The following is a 22615-nucleotide window of genomic DNA, read 5'->3' on the forward strand; positions in this document are numbered from 1 at the left end:
GGGGGGGGCGACGCTGTGCTTTTGGTCCCTTGTCTCCTCCTAAGCTCGGGGTACTCCTGTCTGCAAGTGCCGGACACCAGAGAACATGGAAAGGGATCCTGGGCTTTGCTTTAGCCCCGCCGCATGCAGCTACACAACACACAACCACCGGAGGGCGCTCTGTGCCACTGTATGCAGCTGTCCCGCCCTGGCGGGGTTGTTTGCAATGCCGAGGCATCCCGGGGCTATGGTCTAGGTGTACTCAGCGCGGGAGGACGGAGGAGAGGGCTTCTTGGGGTCCCCCCCAGCCCTACATGTCTAGGATTCTAGTTTCCTCTAGTTTGCAGGCAACTCTCCCTGCAGTTCCCAGGGTTGGGTTGGCCCAGTTTGCTGTGTCCTAGGAATACGTAAGGGACTTCAGTCTCCGCGGCTGTGAATCATGCACCTCCCAACAAGCATTACCAGCTTGCCAAGCAAGGCGAACACTGCCAGGGACAAGGGCGGCGCCGGGCATGGTGCAGGGACATGGCTCCCACAGTGCTGCAGGGAAGGGAAGCTGGAGGTTAAACCCCCTGGAGCTGCCGTGCCTGAGCAAAGCAATATCCCCCCGCTGCCTTTTTAATGAGCAAACATGACAGCATTGGCTGCCCTCTGAAGGACGGCTCCGTTCGGCAGCTAGCACCCGACCCCAGGACAGCTGGCAAGGGCTCCCTGCCTGCTAGGAGGCGGGAACAGAAGGGAAAGGCTGCAGGGAAACGGGATCTTTTCATTTCCCTGCCTGGGCACAGGACAACGCACCCCTAACAGCTCACTGCTCTCTGGCCTTCCCACAAACTGTGGGTCGCAAAGCTGCGCGGTGGCTGAGTACAGGGACATTCGCTCACTTTAACCCACCCCAAAACTCAGCACAGCAGTGCGACCCTGTGGCTAGAACACCAGAGTGGTGCTCTGGAGACCTGGGTTCTTGTCCCAGCTCCGCTCCTAGCCTGTTGGGTGACTGTCGCAAGTCACTTACTGCCCCGTACCTTGGTTTCCCCATCTGCAAAGCAGCGATAATGATACTGACCTGCTATGTAAAGCACTTCGCGTTCTGCTGCTAATATTACTGCAATCGTTTAAAAGAATCATTAGGAATCAAGTGGGAAAGCACAATCTCATCCGCCTGTCGATGAGGAGAAGCAGCTTCCATTTGAACGCATGGAAAAGCAGGCGGCTTTCACAGCTGCTGTGAGATCATTTGTGTGCATCTTTCAAAACAAAACAGGGCTCGTTTCCCCACGGCTGGGTCAATTTCACAGTCAAGTAACTCACGACAAGGATTTAATCAGAACCCCAATACATCAAATCAATAATCAGAAACAACCCTTTGTGGTACGGTAACGCCCCACCGTGCTTGGTGCTGTACAAACACAGAAATGAGACAAGTTTGGTGGGTCTCAGCCCAGCTCCTTGCCCACAGATGACCACATCCCACAGCTAGCCCTGTCTCAGCAGAAAGGCCAAGCACTGAGTGACCACGGAGATGGAATTCCCCGTATCCTCCAGCGCCTTGGGGGAGCTGTACTGGGGAAGGCTGCCCCACTACCGCAGGTAAGCTGAACTTTTCTATCCTCAGGGCTGTCGATTTCACGCCTTCTACCAGAGCTGAATCCACTTTGAAGAAAGGGGATGAGATGGGGGGGAGGGGAACAGCCCAGGGTTTAATCAAACCATATTTTCCAGCACAATTCACAGGCGCCGTGAGAAAAATCACTTCTCCGCCGGAGGATTCCCGTGATGCCGCTGCACTGAGCAAAACGACAGCAGCTCCATTTAACAAAGTCTCTTTGAATTCCTCTGAAGGCTGCTGTGAAAATCCAATCCCGAGCCCAATTAACAAGCTCCCCCCGCCAGCAGCTCCAAGGGGCCGAAAAAGCCAAGCGACTCCTGGCAAACAGCCCTCAGATGCTCTTCGGCTGACTCCTGGAGTCTCGTGGCAAGGGCAGCAAACGGGGGAGTCGTCTGGCTCGCTGGGGTGGGGGGACGGAGACAAGGGTTGGAAAAGGCCGGCGGGCGGCTGTGCTGGGGAGCCGGGCCGAGCACGGCCAAGGCTGCTTTGTCAGCCATTGGCGCAAATGTTTGGAAACGAACGAAAGAGCCGCTCTGAACCAACACAGCAGGGGGAGGGACGACTGTTCTCCTCCGGGTTGTTCCATGTTTTGTTATGTTTTTTTTTAAATACACAAAAAGAGTATGAAAGGGAGCCTGGCAAAGAGGGGATTCGAGGCCCCGGGAGCCTTTGGCAGCGAGGAGGGGCCAGCAGGAATTTTAAAAAAAGGCTGGGGGAGCCTTCAGTCAAATCCTTCAACAGGATTAGCTGGGCCAGGCCCGCTCCCCCAGAGCTGCGTTCTGAACACACTCACCAGGAGCAGGGATAGGAACAACAGGGTCTGTCCCTTCGTTCTGTGTCTGTACAGTGCCTAGCACCAGGGGGTCCTGGTCCATGACTGGGACTGCCTGGTGCTACAGCGCTACAAATCATAAATAACAAAGTGTGAAAGCAGAGACGGCAGGGCAGTGGGATCAGGCTAAACTGGGGAACCCCCACAATTCTGACAAGCACCTGGGGAGAGACAGGCCCCGCCCCAAATCGCTCCCAATAGAAATACCCAAAGGTGGGGGAGGGAAACTGAGGCACAGAGCAGGGACGTGATCTGCTCACGGTCACCTGGCCTAGAACTCAGCTCTCTTGAGTCCCAGGGCCTTATCCGCTAGCGCACACAGCTTCCCTAACGCCTAACAACCTCTTCACACCAAAAAGCCCGTCCCTCTTCGCAAGCGTTACACTGCTGCCCGTCCTCCTAACGGTGCCGCTGTCTTTAGGTGCCCAGCACTCCCCAGGGGCAGCAGAGGTACGCACGGGCTGAGGGGGGCCGGACTGCATTAAACATCCAGTTATCTACTGGGGGTTTTACGGCCATTGCTACCCTGTGCCCATGTGGGCCCCAGCAGCTGTTTGCCTGCAAATCTTTCTTGGCAGCCAGTCAAGCTGTGGCGGAGTGAAACATGCCCACAAGCCGTCACTTTGTCCGCCTAATGAGACTACAAGCTGGGCAGGGAAGAGTGACGGGGCAGAGGAGGGAGACGCTGCGATTCCCAGTTTGCATCCCCATGGCCATGGGTTGGACAGGGCGAGCGATGGGAAATCCCCAGGCTGAAATGACATTGGCGAATACAGGCGATTTTCCAAACTCGAGGGGGTGAAAAAGAGCCTGGTACATTATCTCCAGCATAGAGGCGACTCCATCAAAGGGACACCAAGCTGGGTTCTGAACGCCCTAGACCTGGAGCGAAGCAGGGGCAGCTCCTCCGGAGAACGGGCTCCAGAGGAAGGTGTTAAGGTGGAGTTTGGACAATAGAAGTGTAAACAGGGAATCAGCATCGAGCAGGCGTGTTTCCAGTGGGATCAGTTCTTGGCCCTACGCTATTCAACGTGACCTGGAAGGAAACCTAAAATCCTCACTGATAAAGTTTGCAGATGAAACAAAAATCGGGGAACGGTCAAAATGAAGAGGACAGGTCACTGATCCAGAGTAAACTGGGCGCAAGCCAAGAATGCCTGTTTGTATACGGCTAAATGTAAACGTGTCCATCCAGGAACAATGAAGGTAGCCATGCTTACAGGCCGGGGCACTCTATCTTGGGAAGCAGTGACTGAAAATGATTGGGCCCATTTGACAGTGTCCTTAAGAACAGAACGGCTGAGGCTTTTCCAGCATCTTTACTGTGAAGCCAATGACAGCGATAAGTTAGCAGTCTCTCCTATGTTTCCCCTCCTACCCTTTGTCTCTTTAGACTGCAAGCTCTTTGAGCAATGGGCTCTCTCTCTAGATATATGTACAGCCCCTAGCACAATGGAACTGCGATCTCACTTGAGGTCTCTAGGCACCACCGCAATCCAAATAATAAACGCTAACGATCGTTTTTCAGAGCCCTCTCCTCTGGGGTGATCGCTCCCAGATTTCTGTATCAAGGGAACTGATATTCTAGGAATAGCGGAGCTGTCCCTTTAAATAAAAACCTAGCTAACAAAAAAAGCCAGGTGCTAACGTGGGAGAGAGAAATCCACCTTCTTCCCGGGCAGGGAAGGAAAACATATCGAAATCAGGGGGGAAAAAACCAAACCAAACCAAACCGAAAGGCAGAGGGACGATGGCCAGCAGCCAGGATCTGTCCAAATAAATTCTAGGCTCCCTGAAATTGGCTGATCTCCAATAAAAACTCATTTTAATCTAAGACCATGAGACTCCTTTGTAAAGTGCTCCCTTGAGAGGCAATGGTGGTATGAAATATTATTTATCTACCAAGCTGCGGAGCGGACTGGAGACGGGCGATAAGACAGCAGGCACTGCCTTCCAGCGTTTCCCCAGCCCCTCCAGTAAACACCCCACTGGATGAGGGGTTATCTCCCTACCCAACAAACCAACCCTGCGACGTTTCGCTAGACAAGTCAGACAGGATAAGGCCCAAGGAAAAAGACACTCATTCTTCTCCTCTCTCTCTTTCTTGTCCTTCCCTCCATTAACAGCACTGCTGGAGCACTTTGCTTCCATCAATTCCACATTCGTTACACATCTGGATGATTATCACGGTTAGACACATGGGGACACTGAGGCACGGAGCAGGGCCTGACTTGGCAAAGGTCACTCAGGAAGAACAATGCGAGTCAATCAGAGACGAGTGCCCAGGAGAGCCCATTCCTCTCAGCTTTGTGGCTCGGGTTTTCCATTTGCATGTACCGAGTTTATTTTGCTCCCGTGCCTTTTGACCTGACTGCATTTGCACTCCGGCCAGTCCCACGCATTCAGGAATCATGAGTTGGGGCTCCCAAAAAAATCCTGCAGCTGGCTTAAAACTCCTGAGATTAAAAAAAAAAAAACACATTTGGGGCTCTTTTCACTTGCCTTCTGAGCCTGTAGGAGTCGCATCTTCCAGCTTTGCTTGGCAACCAAGAGGGGTAGAAATTTATGGAGTTGGTTGTTTGCTTTTTAAATCACAGGACTCCAGAAGCTCAGGCATTAAGGAAAACATCCAATAGCCCAAGACTCATGGCTCACACTGTGAGAGTTCTCAATCCTTTTTACATGTGCCGCTACAGTTTTCACACAAGGAGGCCAAGGACAGAGGTCAGAGCCATGGAGGGAGGGTCAGGGAGCACTAGAACTGCTTGCTTTCTCCTCGACTTTCAGCAGTGGCTTCAAAACCTCCCAACGGAGCTGGCCGAGTCCCCCAAAGACCTCGTCTACATGGGAAAGCTGCATCGTTTTTTTTAATCGACTTAGTTAAACCAGAACAAAAGGCTGCACTTATTTTGGGTCTTAGAATGGCTTATTTTGGCTTAGCTTAAACCAATTCCAAATTCACATAAGCCAACCCAACGTAAACTTGATTCAAACACAAATAAGAGGATCCTCGCAGCCTTATATGCACCAGTTTAATCAAACTGGTTTAAAATCACAACTTTGGTTAAACCAATGCAACTTCCTCACGTAGACGGAACCTCTGGCTAGGTCTTCACTACAGAGTTCCCTCAAGTTACCTGCACTCAAGTTAACCTAGTTTGAGTAAGAATGGCCAGTTTTCACAGCAGAGTTAACTCTGATCTTGCCCCAGTCCCCTCCTGTCCACACACAAAACCCGAGCTTGGGGAGATTTTCGGCCCAGGCTAGCTGGTAACCCACCCACTTTGCAGTGAGGACTAAACCACTCAAGTGCTGATAGTCCTCCACTGCCTTCCCACCCACAAGTCCCCCTGTGCGCCCAGAGAGACAGACAAGTCCCACAGTTCACTGGGAAAGAATCACAGAGCAACCAGAGAGTTTACAGTCGCACAAAAAGCCATGGGCTGCTGTGTCCCCCGAAGCCCCAACGACTCGGCAGCACTGGCAGGGCTCTGCAGTGTGGCTGCTCACACCCAGCCGTCGATCACCCTGTTAACACAGCAGTGAAGACGCCCTCGGCCTGGCTTAGCACAGCTGAGGTGCTGCAGATGGGAGCGAACTGAGCAGGCAGGGGGGGAGCGCTGAGTAGCTGAGGGAACTTGACCACCGCCTTCCTGCACTTGTCTCTCTAGCCATCTCTATCCGGCCCTCACGCCAAATGACCCTTAAGTGCACGGAACAGCCATCATTTTTGCCACAAAAGAAAAAATTAATTGAATTCCCCAGATTAATGGACTCAGAAAAAGCGGTTTGATTTTCTGACGCGTTCTAGTTGGTGTCGGCTTTCCCTGGCTTTGCTCGGAGCTGCGCCACCCCACCCTGGCACGCAGACGGCTGATTAATGGGTTTAATCTCTGCTGTAAAGTTTCCTGTGTGGCCAGAGATGCAGCACAAGCCATTGGAGGCCAGGAATTCTGGGGATGCTCAGAGCAGCGCTTTTTCTTTCTCCGTGGAGGGCAGAACGTGAATCTCACCACATACGGTCGTGGCGGTTGGGGGGGTCCCAGGGAACCCACTGAGCTTTGCTTGGCATTGGGGGTTCTGTCAAAATCTCAGCAGTCGGGGGAGTTGCACCCACTTTAGATCTAGCCCCCCTCCCACTCCAAGCCAAGCCCATCATTACTGACTGGGGTACTGCTGCGATATATCTGCAGCTCTAGCATTTCGGTGACTCCTGAGTATCTTCTACAAACTAATCCCCAAGTGAGGGTGAGTTTCCCTCCTCCTGGGGATAGCAGAAGGCAGCCGGGTCCTTTGAGATGAGATAAGCTTCAGTGATCCTACAGAGCATGCTGCTCCTCTGAGGGCACTGCAGATCAACTGACCTGCCCCAATAGGACTTTACTACTCTTCCTAAGAGCAGACCGGGGAGGACAGCGGATAGGGCACTGCACAGAGAACCAGGAGACCTGGGGTTCTGTTCCTGATTCTGCCCACGTTCTGCTGTGTGACCTTAGACAAGTCACTGTGGGTACGGCTTCCCTGCAGAGTTACTGTGGGTGACTGGCCTGGGTGTGAGCTGCCGTACTGCAAAGCCCTGCCTGTTACTATATCATGGAAATGTTGGGCTGGAAGGGACATCATCAAGTCCAGCCCCCTGCACTGAGGCAGGGCCAAGTAAACGTAGACCAGCCCTGACAGGTGCTTGTCCAACCTGCTCTTAAAAAGCTCCACTGATGGAGATACCAGAATGTCTTACACAGGACACTCCTGTTAACAGACCCCAGAAAGATATTAACCTTTTTCACAGCTGCATCACATTTATTTGTGATCAACTGTAACCCCCAGACCCTTTTAGGCAGTACTACCACCTACATGGTTCTTCCCATTTTGTAGTTGTGCATTTTGATTTTTCCTTCTTAAGTGTAGTACTTTGCACTTGTCTTTATTGAATTCCACCTGGTTGATTTCAGACCAATTCTCCACTTTATTAAGGTCGTTTTGAATTTTAATCCTTTCCTCCAACATGCTTGCAACCCCTCCCAGCTTGGTGTTATCTACAAATGTTATAAGCATATTCTCTACTTCATTGTCCAAGTCATTAAGGAAAATATTATAGTACCAGATCCAAGACTGACCCCTGCAGGACCTCACTAAATGTGCCCTCACGGTTTGACAGCAAACGATTGATAGCTATTCCTTAAGTACGGTCTCTCAACCATTTGTGCACCCACCTTATAGTAATTTCATCTAGACCACATTTTCTGAGTTTAATTACAAGAATGTCACGTGGGACTATGTTTAGAAGCCTTACCAAAACCAAGATATTTCACATCTACTGCTTCCCCCCATCCTCTAAGCTAGCAACCCTGTACAAGAAGACAGGATTTGTTCTTGACAAATCCTTATAATCCTATTATCTGCTTTATGCTTAAACATTGATGTTTAATAATTTGGTCCAGTATCTTTCCAAGTACTGAAGTTAGACTGACTGGTCTATAATTCCTGGGGTCCTCTTAGTGACCTTTTTAAATATAGGTTCTATGTTTGCCCTTCTCCGGTCCTCTGGGACCTCACCCATCATCCATGAGTTCTAGAAGATATTTGCTCATGTTCCAGGACTGCTTCAGCTAGTTCCATAAGTACCCCAGGGTGAATTTCATCAGGCCCCGCTGACTTGAATACATCTAACTTATCTACATATATTTAACCTGTTCTTTCCCCATTTTGGCTTGTGTTCCTTCCCCCTTGTTGTTAATATTAATTGTGTTAAGTATCTGGTCACTATTAACCTTTTTAGTGAAGACTGAAGCAAAATAGGCATTAAATACCTCAGCCTTCTGGATGTCATCAGTTATTAGCTCTCCTTCCCCATTAAGCAGAGGATCGCCACTTGCTTTTGTCTTTCTCTTGCTCCTAGCGTAGGTGCCGACTCTGTGGGTGCTCCAGCCCTGGAGCACCCATGGAGAAAAATTAGCAGGTGCCAAGCTCACTGGCAGCCAAGCTCCCCCCGCAGACCCTCTCCCCCAGCACCTCTCCCCTACTGGCAGCTCCGCTGATCACTCCTCCCTCTCCCCCTCCCAGCGCCTCCCACCTGCTGCGAACAGCTGTTTCGCGGCATGCAGGTCAGCTCCGGGAGGGAGGGGGAGGAACGGGGACAGGGCGTGCTCAGGGGAGGGGGTGGGAAGAGGTGGGGCGGAGGTGAAGCAGGGGCAGAAAGAGGCAGGGTGGAGGGGAAGGGGGGAGTAGGGGCAGGACCTGTGATGGGGGGGGGGGGGTTGAACACACCCCCGGGTAGAGGGGAAGTCAGCGCCTATGGCTCCTAGTATATTTAAAGAACCTCTTCCTATTGCCTTTTATATTCCTGGCTAGGTGTAACTCATTTTGTGCCTTAGCCTTTCTGATTTTGTCCCTACATGCTTGTGCTGTTCTTTGGTGCTCCTCCTTAACAATTTGTCCACGTTTCCACTTTTTGTAAGATTCCTTTTTGGTTTTCAAGTCATTAAAGAGCTCCTGATGGAGCCATATTGGCCTCTTCTTATTCATCCGATCTTTCCTTCACATCAGAATACTTTGCAGATGTGCCTTTAATATTGTCTCCTTGAGAAACTGCCCATTCTCCTGGACAGCCTTTTTCTCTTCGATTTTCTTCCCATGGGCCCTTACCTACCAGTTCTCTGCATTTGTCGAGCTCTGCTTTTTTGAACTCCATTGTCCTTACTCAGCTCCTCTCACTCCTTCCTTTCCTTAGCATCATGAAATCTGCCATTGCATGATCACTTTCACCCGAAGCGTCCTCACTGAGGTCACACACTCATCGCCGTCTGTGTGGCTAGGACTTCTGGGGGCACATCCCATGGTTCTTAGGGCTGCAGTAAAGTCAAGCCACTCTATGATTCTTTCCCCAGTGAACTGTGGGAAACCTCGTTGTCTGTCCTAATTTGTGGGAAGTCACTGGAGTATTCGTGGCACTCAAGTGGTTTAGCCTCTGTCCTCCCTGCAAAGTGGGCAGATTACTCACCTCAGTGAAAGCAGAACTGAGGATCCAACCCACCACCAGCCAGGCCAGCTAGCCTGGATTGAAACCGCCAACGCACCTGGGTGAGATGGTTTTGTGTGTGGACAGGACCCCCTGAATCAACTCTGCAGTGAAGATATACCTTTCTCTCTCTAGTCCTCTCTTTCCCTCTTCCCCTTTCTCCAGTGAGGCGGCCAGGCTGTCTCTCCCTAGGTGTGTGTAGTACTCTCAGGTGAGGTTTCTATGTGCCTGTGACCCCGGTGGCCCCCAATAACAGCTGGCAGAGAGCACACCAACCCATAACTCATTTCAGGCCTCACACACTCATTGCCCCCAACACACTGTGGTCATAATCTGTATCTAAAAGGTGTCCTGTGCAGACTGGTAACACGCTGGTCATTAATATTGTTGCGTGGGGCATGTCTGGGTGGTGTATAAACAGTTAGAGATGTGGGCCAGAAGTGTGGTCTTAACATGGGTTTGGCAAGCAGTGCATAGCCCAGCCCGCCCTAGACAGAGGAATGTTGTTTCACCTGCTTGACGGTGTCTCCAATGTAAATTGAGCAAGGGGAGGCCAGACACAATGGAAGTACATTTACATGTAAGGGAAGCAAAGCCATCTAACTAGCAAGTGGGGGAGATGGCACTTAATGATCACGCTGGGGGCTGTACCAAAGGAAGCCTTCCTGGCTCTTCAAACAGAGAAATGGCCTTTGGGGAATAGAAGCAGAAACAGAAAGCGATTTGGGCATCCATCACCTGAGGACACAGGAGGCCAGAGCTCTTGACACCTGAGAAAGGTGGATCCCTCAGCCCCGGGGGAACTGAGAACTGACCATAGGTGAGAAACCTGCTTGGAGAATTATTGTAACTTGCTGAAGTTAAGTTTTAGAGGACGCTAGAAAGCGTGTTTGGTTTGGTTGTAACCTTGTCTGTCTCTTTCACTCTGACTCTCCTTTCACTCTCCTTCCTTAGAGGTTTTTAAGGTCAGGCTTGACAAAGCCCTGGCTGGGATGATTTAGTTGGGAATTGGTCCTGCTTTGAGCAGGGGGTTGGACTAGATGACCTCCTGAGGCCCCTTCCAACCCTGATATTCTATGATTCTATGACTTGAAATCATGTAAACCTCTGTTGTTGTTAATACGTTTATTCTTGTTTTACTACAAAACCATCTCAGTGCTGTTCTAGCGAAGGGTGGGTCGGCAGCTAACCTAGCAGGCTGATGGGGGCTCCGTGTCTCTTTGCAGGCGGCAAACTTCATAACGTCTGTGAGCGCGCAGCGAGAGAGGCTGACCGCTGCCGAGAGATGTCTCTGGGGAGCTGGGGCTCACTGATTGCTAACTGCAAGGCCAGGTTTGGACGGGCAGAGTCCTGCAGAGGGTGCTGGCCAGGCTGGCACGGCGGGGGGCTGCTACAAAGCTTCGCAGCAGCAAAGCTCACCCCTGCTGAGGCAGAGCGGTGACACAGTCCTGGGTGACCTGAGCAAGACGTCACAGTGCCACCGTGATACAGCGTATAAATAAGGAAGAGTCCGGAGAGGGCCAGTGGGAGAGAGGAGAAAGGGAGCTGGAGTGAACGTGTTCCAGACCCAAAAGGCACCACCTCATCCTGTTGGTACCTGAGCTCAGCGGACGGGAGGAGACAGACAAATACTGCAGATGCATGCAGAGCCCACCCGCACCAGCCATCCCAGAAGAAAAGCCATTACATGCTTGACATGATGTGATTTATCATCCTGCAGGTGGCTGCCCTGGCCCCTGCGTCCTGCCCTCGAATTCTCCACCCTGTGTCAGTGGCCTCGTCTCCCACCGATAATGGAGAACATTATCCGTACAGCTACCAGAATCCAAAAGCACCGGACTCCGATTCTCCACCATGCTCATGGCTCTGCTGGAGGAGTTTGCTCCCCTTCTCCTACTTCATCCTGGTCTTTTACTGTCCCTCTTCACTTCCCATTCGTTCTTCTTTTCCTTTCTCCCTTTTGTCTCTCGGCCTTCCTTACCCACCATGTCTCTCTCCCATTCCATCCTCGCTCGTATTTTCAGGTGGCTTTGTTTTAATGGTTATTTATTTAAAGGTACAACACCCCCACTGACCCACACACACCCCCACCGTTTCCCACACACAAGTAGCGGCAGCAGGCCACAAAGACCGATCCCCTTCAGGTGTCCCTCTCCAGGTCAGCATGAAGTCTGCAGTGCTGCCTACACGGTGTCTGCTCCAGAGAGCAGTCGGGGAGAGCAGGAAGGGAACAGAAGGAGGAGAGAGTTTAGGGAAGGGGGGAAATAAAAGGGAAAAAAAAATAAAGCACCAGTATGACCAGGCTGGCAAGATAAACAGCCCGTGTCAGATTGATGGAGCAGTAAAGAGCTTTCTATAAAGCAGTTAATACTCTAATAAAACTCATTTTTACTACTGAGCTATAAACCAGCTTCTCTCTATCTTCTCCCAGACTCTGGTGCCAGACCCAATCTCCATGCTCTGGCCTGAGCAGAAGGAAGCCGGAGCATCAGGTACTAGAACTTCAGGCTGTTCAGATACTGCAGTGAGGGGCACTGTGTCGGTCACCCATCACCATAGCCTCTGGGCAGCTCAAAAACATTTGTGAATTCAGCCTCACACCGCCCCCGGTGGGTCAGTATCGCTAACCCCTTTGTTATAGATGGGGAATTGAGGAGGGGCGGGGGAATAACTTGCTTGAGGTCACACAGGGAGTCTGGGCTGGGAACTGAACGAAAATCCCCTGAGTCCCAGCCCGGTGCATTCACCACAAGGCCATCCTTGCTATTGAGACGCACCCATTGACAGAAATCCACAAAACACATCCTGGTCATCCCCAGGAGTTCAACAACCATGAGACAGGCCCCGGGAAAATCCTGGCACTGGCTTGGAAATCATGCATTTTAAAAATAATAAACGTTGGTTTCTCTGTATAGTCCTTCCTGGTTTCGCAGCCATTAGGTCGCACCCGCTCCCTGTTCTCAAGGCTTTCTCCACAGCCACGAGGGCGAGCAATGTGCGTTTTCTCTTCACTGAACGCTGGGCTCCTCCCACATTCACCTGGCTCCAGAAGCTGGGGCTTGAAGACCAAATACTGCGAGAATCGCGATAAAATGACAAGAGCCAGCAACACCGTGAGCACGCACCTCTGTCCCAGCGCAGCGCATGCGGCTCCTTTAAAAACCACCACGATCCCCTCACTGGAATAAAGACAACGCGACTAACCCTTTGGGGGGAAAAAAACGTTCCTTTTGGAAACTAGCAATGGTTTGTGTTTGGCGAGACGGGGTCCTAGCTGCAGAGGCTGTGGCTCCCACCCCCTGCTGACAGCCGGGAGGGGTCTCCTCCGGGTGGGGGAGGTGTCAGGTCTTGGCCAACAGGGGGCATCCTGCCACCATCACCCCAGCCTGGAAACTGGAAACCACAGACAAGCCTCCATTTTGCATGGTGCCAGTGACTGCGGGCAGCACAGCCCCATGAGGTGGAGCCATGTGTGACGGGCAACACACATGGCTACTGTAGAATTCAGACACACATGGGGAGCCGGGCCTAGAACCCCAGACCTCCGGCTCCAAGCCCTCAGGCCTTGACCCCTAGCGAGTCACTATGGCTAACACTGGCTGTAGGTCCCTTATCCCGTCTGTGAGCCCAGCCACTAGAGGGCGACATCACTCACAAAGCCAGGACTTCCCACAGCCAGGTTGGATTGCGCCAGCGCCCCCGTTTCCGATGCCCCGTGGGCCACGCCACGGCCGGCTCAGCCGATGGCCAGCCCACGCCATCGCATGCGGAATTCCTATCCTTGACTTCGGGGCCATGCCGGCACGCCTCCTCTAGCAGGCTGAGGCTCCTGGGATGAGTGGGGCTCGTCCTCACAGTGCAGGGCTTCACACGTAACTGTGAGACTGAGAACTCAGCACACGTCTGACACCCGGGGACAGATTCACAGCCTGTCAGGCGCTGCTAACTGCAGGTGAAAACAGCCCGAAAAGCCAAGAGAACAGTCCGGTCACCGCTGAGCCCATCAGCCTGGGTCTCCGTCACACTCGCCTTGTGCAATGCCTTCCACGCAACAATACAACCTCGGGTGCAGGGACTGAACCTTTGCAGATATCGCATGAGCCACAGGCCAAGAACTTACAGGCAGGAATTAGCCAGTCAATTCATTCAGGGGAATCACACGGAGCTCACTGGGGACTCAAGAAGGGAACAGAGCGCAAACGTCACCCAGCAGCGCTCACCTGCAAACCTGTTGGCCACAACCCCGACCTGATCCAAAGATGGGAAGAGGAGTATTGCAGCTTCGTTACTCCAGGACGCTGCACTTGGCCCATTCTCCCTCCCCACCACGCATTTGCATGTGCCCTTATTCTCACAGCACGAGTTACTGGACAGGGTCTTTTATCTAAGACAACGCGAGAGGAAAAATACTGCCTGCAAGATCTTCAATGATCAAAGCACAGCTAAGCTTATGTCACTTGGCACCTGTCTCTTTCTCTCTTGTAGGGTTTTAGCCAAGCATTAGACTCACACACACACACAAAAGTGTAATTTCATGTTAAAATGACATCAAGAAAACTGCACATAAGAAAGAACCAAGGTACTGTCTCCCAAAGAGAGCACGGCGTGGGTGTCTCCTCTGTAACAAGCTACAGCAACTCTGAGAATAGACCGTACTGCGGATCTGCTCCTAGCAACTGCAGGAGCCAGTGGGAGGCTGTGGGGAGGAGGCGGCGGGCTCTGTGTTTGGGCGGGGGGGATCCCATAGGTCTGACCTGTGGAAAGCTCAGAGGGGCTCAGACTGGGAGGTGTTGATGGGAGATCTGGGGGAGGGGAGAAGACGACTCACCATGAGGAAGGTCAGAGGTCAGGTGAGGCATGACATAGCTCCGGATCAGCTCCCACTCGAAGTCATCATCCTCCCGTTGGCTGTACTCACACTGGTTTAAATCCACGTCTTCCTCGAAGGTGCAGCCAGCTGCCGTGGGGAGAGAGAGACCGTCAGTGCCAGGGGAAATGCAGCAAGCTCGGCCGGGAGGGGACAGCAGCGAAAGTGCCAATGGGCCCAGGTGAGAGAGAGAGAAAGGAAAAAACCTTCATCCCTGGCTGAAACGACCTGCCAGCCCCCCTCACAGATGGCCTGGGGCAGGCAAGCCCCCAGGGCAGGGCTACACTACGAGAACTCACACTTCCTTGTCATGACAGGACTTAACTTCTAACCCTAGACATAACAGCAGGCTGACGTGCGAATCTACAGTCCTCCGGACTTCACAAGGCATGTCTTGCAGCTAACACTACACACAGATCCCAGCACACACACACACACACACACACACACACACACCAGCAGACACAGACCTACACACACACACACACAGATCCCAGCACACGCTCGCACACATGTGGATCCCAACACAACACACACACCCCAGCGGACAGTGGCCTCCCCTCTTTCTAAAGCCACCTTCTCCCCTTTAAGCTCCCCACAAGCAAGCCCAGAATAATGCCCATCGTTCCCCTGGCCCAGTCCAGCGTCTGAAGGGGACCTGGGGGTGACGGGGCACTGAGAAGATTAGCAGCTGGAAAACCATTCCATCCATTCCAAACCGTTCCATCCCAGACAGATGTGCAGTTCAGAGGGGAACAAAGCAATGGTTAGAAGGAGTCTGTTTTAAATGCAGCATAAAACGGCAGCCGGGTGACCAGAAAGCAACAAACACAGAATGAAACAATTAGTACCAGATACAGCAAGGATGAAACACAGACATGGGAATGGCAGAGTCTCTGGGGGCGGCCAGGGTCATGATCCCCTTGCTGATTGGTTATGTTTCATATATAATCAACCAGCCTTAGGAAATAACGAAGATCCTCGTTATCCCGCGTGCGAGGCTGGAAGGGAAGGCAGGCAGGATGCGGTGGTTGGTGAACCCAGGCCAGCTTTGGGAACGAGGATGCCTCTTGGACCCACGTTCTGCATCGCGCAGCTGTATGATCACTGCAGTTCATGCACGGGGAGGAACGTAGAGACAGTGCCGCAGAGCCAGGTTTTGGATCCACAACCGCAGCAGGGTTCCAGGATGCTGAAATTATCTGGGAGCTGTTTGGTTGGGTATTATAGACATAGGGGCCAGCCACAAAATGTGGATCTGGATTCTCACCCCATTCCAAAGTTCGTGGGTAGGGTGATCTGAGCCAGTCTCAAGTGCAAACCTCTCAGCAACCCGCCCACATCCCTATCGCTGCAAGGCCAGCTGTCACTCACAGCCGCTGGCCTCCAGCATTTTAAAGTGAAAGACGACAATGGTCATCATCTCATCTCGATGGAACAACGTACAGCTCCGTGCACAGCGCGAACGGGGCAGGAGGAAGGAATAGGGTTTGCCAAAAGAGCAATGTCGGCAGAGAAGGCAAAATATGGGGGGCGGGGGTCCCAAACGTCTAGAAAGGGATTTACAGAGAGCAAAACAAAGCAGACAAGTCAGGCTAGAACCCAGGCGTCCTGCTGCTGAAGACTGCACCCCACCGGCTCCCTAGACCGCAGAGCGGGGAAAGGCGCTTGGTTGAGCACAGCTAATTGAAGTAAATGTCAGCAAGCCTGGTTAGAAACATGCCCAGAAACACACGCACACGCAAGGTAAATCGGCTTCCTGGTTCCGTCTGATACAGCCGAGCGCGGCCCCCGGCCTACGCAGCCTCCCGCCCCCGTCCAGCCTGCAGAAGGATGGCGCTCTGATGTTTCATCCTATGAATACTTCCCCCACGGCCAGGACCCAGGGTGCTTTTATGTTCAGTCATCTGTGCACCGGCCAAACCAAAAAAGGAGCTGGGGATTTGATTTTGTAGAGCGTGTAACTGGTACAGCTTGGCTTGTTAAATACTGACCTATTGTTCCATTAAAGCCGCAGATTACACGCAGGCCAGGGCTTCGGTAATAATTAATACCGGCCCCCTGGGCTGAGCAGAGCAGGCCCGTTAAGAAACCCCTGAGCAAGCAGAAAGAACAAAGGCAAATACCCCATAAATAAGCCGGTGCTCAGGCACTGCCCAGCCCTTTTCATTATTTCATTCGCTCTTTCCTATTTTTCCACAAATCACATCGGCCAGTTCTCCCCGGGGCTCAGGAATTTGGGCTCAGGCCATTAGCAGCTTCACTAGGGCCCAGCATGGGGATTGCTACCCAGGCAAGTACCAGGACGGCTCTGTGGCCTGAGGGAAATGCAGGCCAGAGCATGGGGCTTGGCACCACTCATGTCCCTAGAGTGGATTTCCCCCTGCCCTACTCCCTAAGCAGGGAGTTCACAACCACGGGCCTGACCTGCCCCCTGCATGCAGACAGGGAGCAGCCCCTTCCATTGATGGGTGCCGGCGCTGGCTGCTGTGTGCGCACACACGCTGCTCTTCCCACACACTGGCATTACCACACTCACCCCACCACGTGCCAGCACCCCAGCGCCCACGCAGCCCGCCCCTGGCATTCACACACCCGGGCACCCCCCTCCCACAGGCACCCAGGAGCCCCACACCTTGCATGCATGTACGCTGGCCCCTCAATACTCACTCACGCGCTATCCCCCAACGCACACAGATGCACCCCCTCATGCACCGGCACCCCAACTCCCTGAGGCGCAGGCTCCCCTACACAAAGGTAGCTCCGAACACCCACACATACACACCTCTGCAGCCAAGTGCACTCCACCTCTCCGTCCCCCGTGGTGAGCGGCTGGATACTCGGCAGCAGCTGGGCTGCAGTTAGTGGGGTATGCCCAGGGCCCTGAGCTATTCCTCCAACTCCACCACAGAGAATAACCCGCATCGATCCACCCTGAGCCACCAAGAGGCTCCGCCAAAGTTCCCATCCCACCAGCTAACTAGACGCTCCGCCACAGAGGCGGCTTGGTCCAGTGAGCAGGGCCCCGGACTAGGACTTGGGAGATCTGGGGCTACTCCCAGCTCTGCCACTATCCTCCTTGGGCAAGTCCCGGCCCCTCTCTGTGCCTCAGTTTCCTCTCCCAGCCTCTCTCTAGTTAGATTGGTAACTCCTGGGGGCAGGGGCTGCTTTCCACTCTGTGGCCCTAACCTCAGTGCTACTGGCACAGAATCATAGAACTGGAAGGGACCTCGAGAGGTCATCGAGTCCAGTCCCCTGCACTCATGGCAGGACTAAGTATTATCTAGACCATCCCTGAGAGGTGTTTTCTAACCTGCTCTTCAAAGTCTCCAATGATGGAGATTCCACAACCTCCCAAGGCAATTTATTCCAGTGCGTAACCACCCTGACAGGAAGTTTTTCCTAATGTCCAACCTAAACCGCCCTTGCTGCAATTTAAGCCCATTGCTTCTTGTCCTAGCCTCAGAGGTTAAGAAGAACAATTCTTCTCCCTCCTCCTTGTAACCACCTTTTATGCAGTTGAAAACTGTGATCATGTCCCCTCTCAGTCTTCTCTTCTCCAGACTAAACAAACCCAATTTTTTTCAATCTTCCCTCATGGGTCATGTTTTCTAGACTTTTAATCATTGTTGTTGCTCTTCTCTGGACTTTCTCCAATTTGTCCACATCCCTCCTGAAATGTGGCGCCCAGAACTGGACACAATACTCCAGCTGAGGCCTAATCAGTGTGGAGTTGAGCAGAAGAATGACTTCTCGTGTCTTGCTTACAACACTCCTGCTAATACTAACGGTATAATTCATTTGCATCCATTTCTAAACCAATAGAGAGAAGCCAGTACAACAGCCATTATGGTAGAAGAACGGCTCCCTGCGGTTGAGTTAAACCTAGTCTCAGCTGACTTAAGATAAACAAAATCTTCCCTCATAGGACTAGGGAAGGCAGTGTGGCCTAGTGGCTAGCACAGTGGGCTGGAAGGCAGGAGATGTGGGTCCCAGTCCTGGCTCTGGCCTGTTGGGTGACCCGGGGTGAGTCTGTATGATCAGGATAATCACACTGGCTCGCCTTGTTGAAGTGCTTTGAGATCAGAATTGGACTGGGATGACCCTAACAGGTGTTTGCTAGCCCCATTTCTCTTCCTTATCTAGCCACACCCTCTCGGGATCCCATTCGCCCCAGCCTGACAACTGGTGGTGTCACTCAGCCCCATGGAAAGCCCTCGCTCTGACCTGGCAGCGCTTTGCCCAGGGACAAATAACCAGACATGGTGTGGGGCGGGCAGAGGAGAGTCGGACCTACTGTGCTCCCTGCCCTCTGCGCAGCAGGGACCCTGAGCTGCAGGATCACACTCCTGTTAGACACAAATTCCCCTGCAGTCAGCGAGGAGGGCTGCATGGGCTCAGAGTGGATGCCGTTGTGTTGCACACCGGTCTCCCCGATGCCGCAGAAAGGCTCTGTCCCACCCAGGGCTGCTGGATCTGCACCCACCCAAAGGCAAAGCAGCATTCAGTGCTGACAAACGGACAGGGCGCCTGCCTGCGCCCGCACCCCAGCCGCTCATTTAATACACGAAATGAACCGAAAGTGGGTCCCAGTGCACTGGACTAGGTGCCTGCCACCTGGGCAGGTGGCTGTCCACACCTCCCACCTGATTTAAGGTCTGATTAAAGGGGTGAGGCAGCAGATGAATCCAGCTGGCAGTTCTTTGAAGCTACCCCAGGCTCTCCCCTCATGCCAGCCAAAACATAATCAAAGAATCACTTTTTTTAAATGCATGAGCGCCACATTGATTAGTCTCCTTAAAATCCCTGGGTATGTGTCATCCCAAAGGACCCCCCCACAAAGCACTTTCTAAACAGCACATGATACATACAAGGAATGGCTTTGCCCACCACTACAATGCAGCCACCTCAGGGGTGTAGCGTGGCAGCTGCTTAAACAACCCACAGCAACATCGTCCCCACCAGTTTGGGGCAGGAAGTGAAGTTGGGACTATAATCAAAGGGAAGCTGCCAGGAGGGATTTAGTGGGACAGAATGGACCTGCATGGCATCAGGATACCTAATTCAGGCCCTGATTTCCCCTACCGGACCATGGAGTCTCAGCACTCACCAGGGTCTCAGCTTCACGTCCCACCCAAAAGCCAGCTGCACAGAGCCTGCCTAGCAGGACTAATACAAAGGCAGTAACGGCACCTGCTGGGTGACCAACAGCAAGCTGAGTTTTCTGGGCAGTTCACCCGTCACATCCAGGCCGAACCAGGCCCTGCTTCGCTTACAAGCACAGCCACGAACGATGGGCCGGGGCCACGGGGAGGGGAGGGTTGACGGGTTGCTCGCCCCCCCAGAGTTCCTCCCTGCACTCTCAAAAGCGAGACGGACAGGCTGAGTGCAGTTAGAAAGGAAAGGGGGAGGAGGAGGAGCCGTGAGAGAAGCATATAAAATATCAATGCACTGGAGCGAGGCAGCCGTCCCTCGTTCCTGGAGCCGAGCGCGGACTGAAGCTTGGTGAGGGGCCAAAATACTGAAATCCCTTCCCCCCAAGACACGCGTTCCAGGGGGGATTAGAAGTGGAAAAACTGTGGCTGGAGGGGGAGGCTTTTCTTTGACGTTTTCAGCCCTATTTTACACCCACTAGGGGTTCAGAGAAAGGCCAGGAAGAGGCAGTTCGGGAAGGGCCATTATACCTTGGGCTTTGGGGTTCAAACCCACCTCTGCTAGCGACCACAATTCGACCCCTGTGGAGGACCGATTACCCCATAGCTGTGACTGTGGCAGTCTTCTGACACCTGCCACTGACACATCTCCTGCTGGCCACTGTCAGAGACAGGCCAATGGGTCTGGCAGCTCCAGGCCGTCCCGTTTTGCAGCGATTCCCCATCGAGGCTCAAGCCTTATGTGATTTGCCCATTAGGAACATCAGCATGAGATGCACAAAGAGGCCGTTCGAAGAACCAGTGAAGTACAAACACGGCCCTCCCACAGCTGAACTCCGCAGCCTGCCAGCTGCCCTTCTCCCCGTCAGCAACAGCAGGTAGCTTTGTTATGCCCACAGGTTTTTATTAAAACGTTTATTTAAAAACAGGTTGTCACAAGAACTAGAGCCAAGGTGCCAGACCCAGGCGCAGTCAGGAGGATGGAACTCGCCACTTCCTGGAATGGAAAGCGCCTGCAATAGGTGCACCGGGCTTGGAATGCCCCCTAGTGGCCATTCTGATTCTAGTACGACTTGGAACAGGATCTTGCCCGCTAATCAACGCTAACTAGAATCCTTCCAAGGACATTTGGGGTGGGCGGTGTTTGGAGACCTCAGTGCCTCCGTCTTCCCGACAAAAATCCTGCATCTGAACAGATTATTACCGACCCCACGTATTAAAAATAAAATCATGAATCAGGAGCCCAAAAGTTACGAGATTTGTTTAAAACCCATCAGATTACAAAAATATTAAGACCTAGGTGCTGTACGAACAGAACAAAAGGACATTGCCCGCCCCAAGGAGCTTCCAGACTAAGTATCAGTTGGAAGAAATAAAGAACAGTGAAATCGAACAGTTACTTCGCAGTTTATGCTGGTGACCGTGGACAGGTAGAACCATTTCTTTGACTATTTGTCAGAGTCAACCTTCCCCCCCCCCTCTCACCACAGCAACATTTTTCAAGCTTAACTGTTGTGTATCCTGCATCCAGCCAGGTACTAGAGGCTACAGAGTTTTCAGATCTTCCAGCTTTTACTGCACCAGCTTGAGAGCAACTGAGAAGAAATTATCTGTAAGACTTTGCACCCAAGTTATACTGTGGGAGCTGGTGATGTCACACAAAAACGGCCATACTGGGCCAGACCAATGGTCCATCTAGCCCGGTATCCTGCTTTCCCACAGTGCCAGATGCTTCAGAGGGAATGAACAGAATAGGGCAATTTATCGAGTGATCCATCCCGTCACCCAGTCCCAGCTTCCGGCAGTCCGAGATTTAGGGAGGTCCACAGCATGGGGTTGCATCCCTGACCATCTTGGCTAATTGCCATTGATGGATCTATCCTCCAGGAACTGATCTAATTCTTTTTTGAACCCAGTTATACTTTTGGCCTTCACAGTGTCCTTTGGCAATGAGCGCCACAGGTTGACTGTGCGTTGTGTGAAGAAATACTTTACAGCCAAAGCCGCACAGGAAATAGCAGTTGGGGCATAATGAGGAGGAGGAGAAGAGTTTTCAGTCTCTGAGGGGGGATAACACACACTTGCCTGTCCCAATACGTGTTTCCCTATTTAGTGCCCTTACAAAGGGGGCACATTTGCAGCCCAGCCGGTAAATTAGCACAGGGCCATGCCTGGGGAGCCAGGTTCTGCAGGGTAGCTGAGATCAGAATCTGGCCCACTGCACTCTGAACATTTTAACAATCTGGGATTTACGCTCGTTCTAGAGAACAGGCAGGAGGGGCGTGAAAATGTAAAATGCACAGATAAGGGCAGGTTCTGCTACTTTCTTCCACTGCCCCAATTCTGCTTTTAACCCCACGTGTAGTTAATGCACCGAAGGTAGAAAGTTAACACAGCCTTGCCAGGGGATGGATTTGCGTGTAAGCAGCTCTGGGAAGGCAGCGCTTTGAAGAGAAGCTCGTAATGAGTTTTGTGTGTATCCCCCAGGGCGCTGCACCACGGCACGCCTTTGCCACCGCCCGCCCGAGGGCACTTCCACCATACAGAGACGGCGGCTGACACCACCTCAAAGGGCAGATTCCCATTGCCTGCCCTTGTTCACCGTCCCTCCAGCACCACTATGTTAGATGCTGCCTCATTGCCCCCTGTTATGAGACAATGGGGAACGTTGCTTTCTTCTAACACTGAACAAGGAACTCTGGGATATCAGGATTATCCCTAAGGCTAATGGCCCTGCTTCACTGTAGAACTTCTACCTAGAACCTTCCCCTCCCCTGACATGCTGGTACAGTTTTAAAGGAAAAGTACATAGCCAGTAGATTCTGCTCATTATAGCAAAGTTGCTGTTATCTGAAGGTTGCCAATAGGCGGAAGAGAGGCTTGCAGGGCTGCAGCCAGGGAAGGCAGCGCTGGGATGTGCACAGTACCTCTCCCTGGAGTCCTGGAAACCCATGGCTAGGCAGGGCAGCCACAGGGAGGTTTGTGAGGCTTCAACCAGGGAAAGCGCATGATAAAGTTGTGTTGAAGCCAGTGGGACGGGATTGGTTCCCAGCAAAATGTTGCTATTACTGGGAAGTTGTTAATATCAGGATTGCTATTAACCAGCATCAACACACACACACACACACACACACACACACACACACACACACACACA

The 22615-nt window shown here is 52.5% G+C and overlaps 1 protein-coding gene across 1 annotated transcript in view; it reads right to left on the reverse strand.

Annotated features, from left to right (window-relative positions):
- PTPRU (protein tyrosine phosphatase receptor type U) overlaps nucleotides 1-22615 on the reverse strand; it is a 267462-nt gene that overhangs the window by 165100 nt on the left and 79747 nt on the right. Inside the window, exon 2 of the mRNA XM_026657076.2 lies at nucleotides 14267-14395. Coding sequence (XP_026512861.1) covers nucleotides 14267-14395 — 129 coding nt within the window. The remainder of the gene's footprint in view (nucleotides 1-14266; nucleotides 14396-22615) is intronic.

The sequence above is a fragment of the Terrapene carolina genome, unplaced genomic scaffold (assembly GCF_002925995.2).
Source record: "Terrapene carolina triunguis isolate 2854851 unplaced genomic scaffold, T_m_triunguis-2.0 Scaffold236, whole genome shotgun sequence".
NCBI lineage: Eukaryota > Metazoa > Chordata > Testudines > Emydidae > Terrapene > Terrapene triunguis.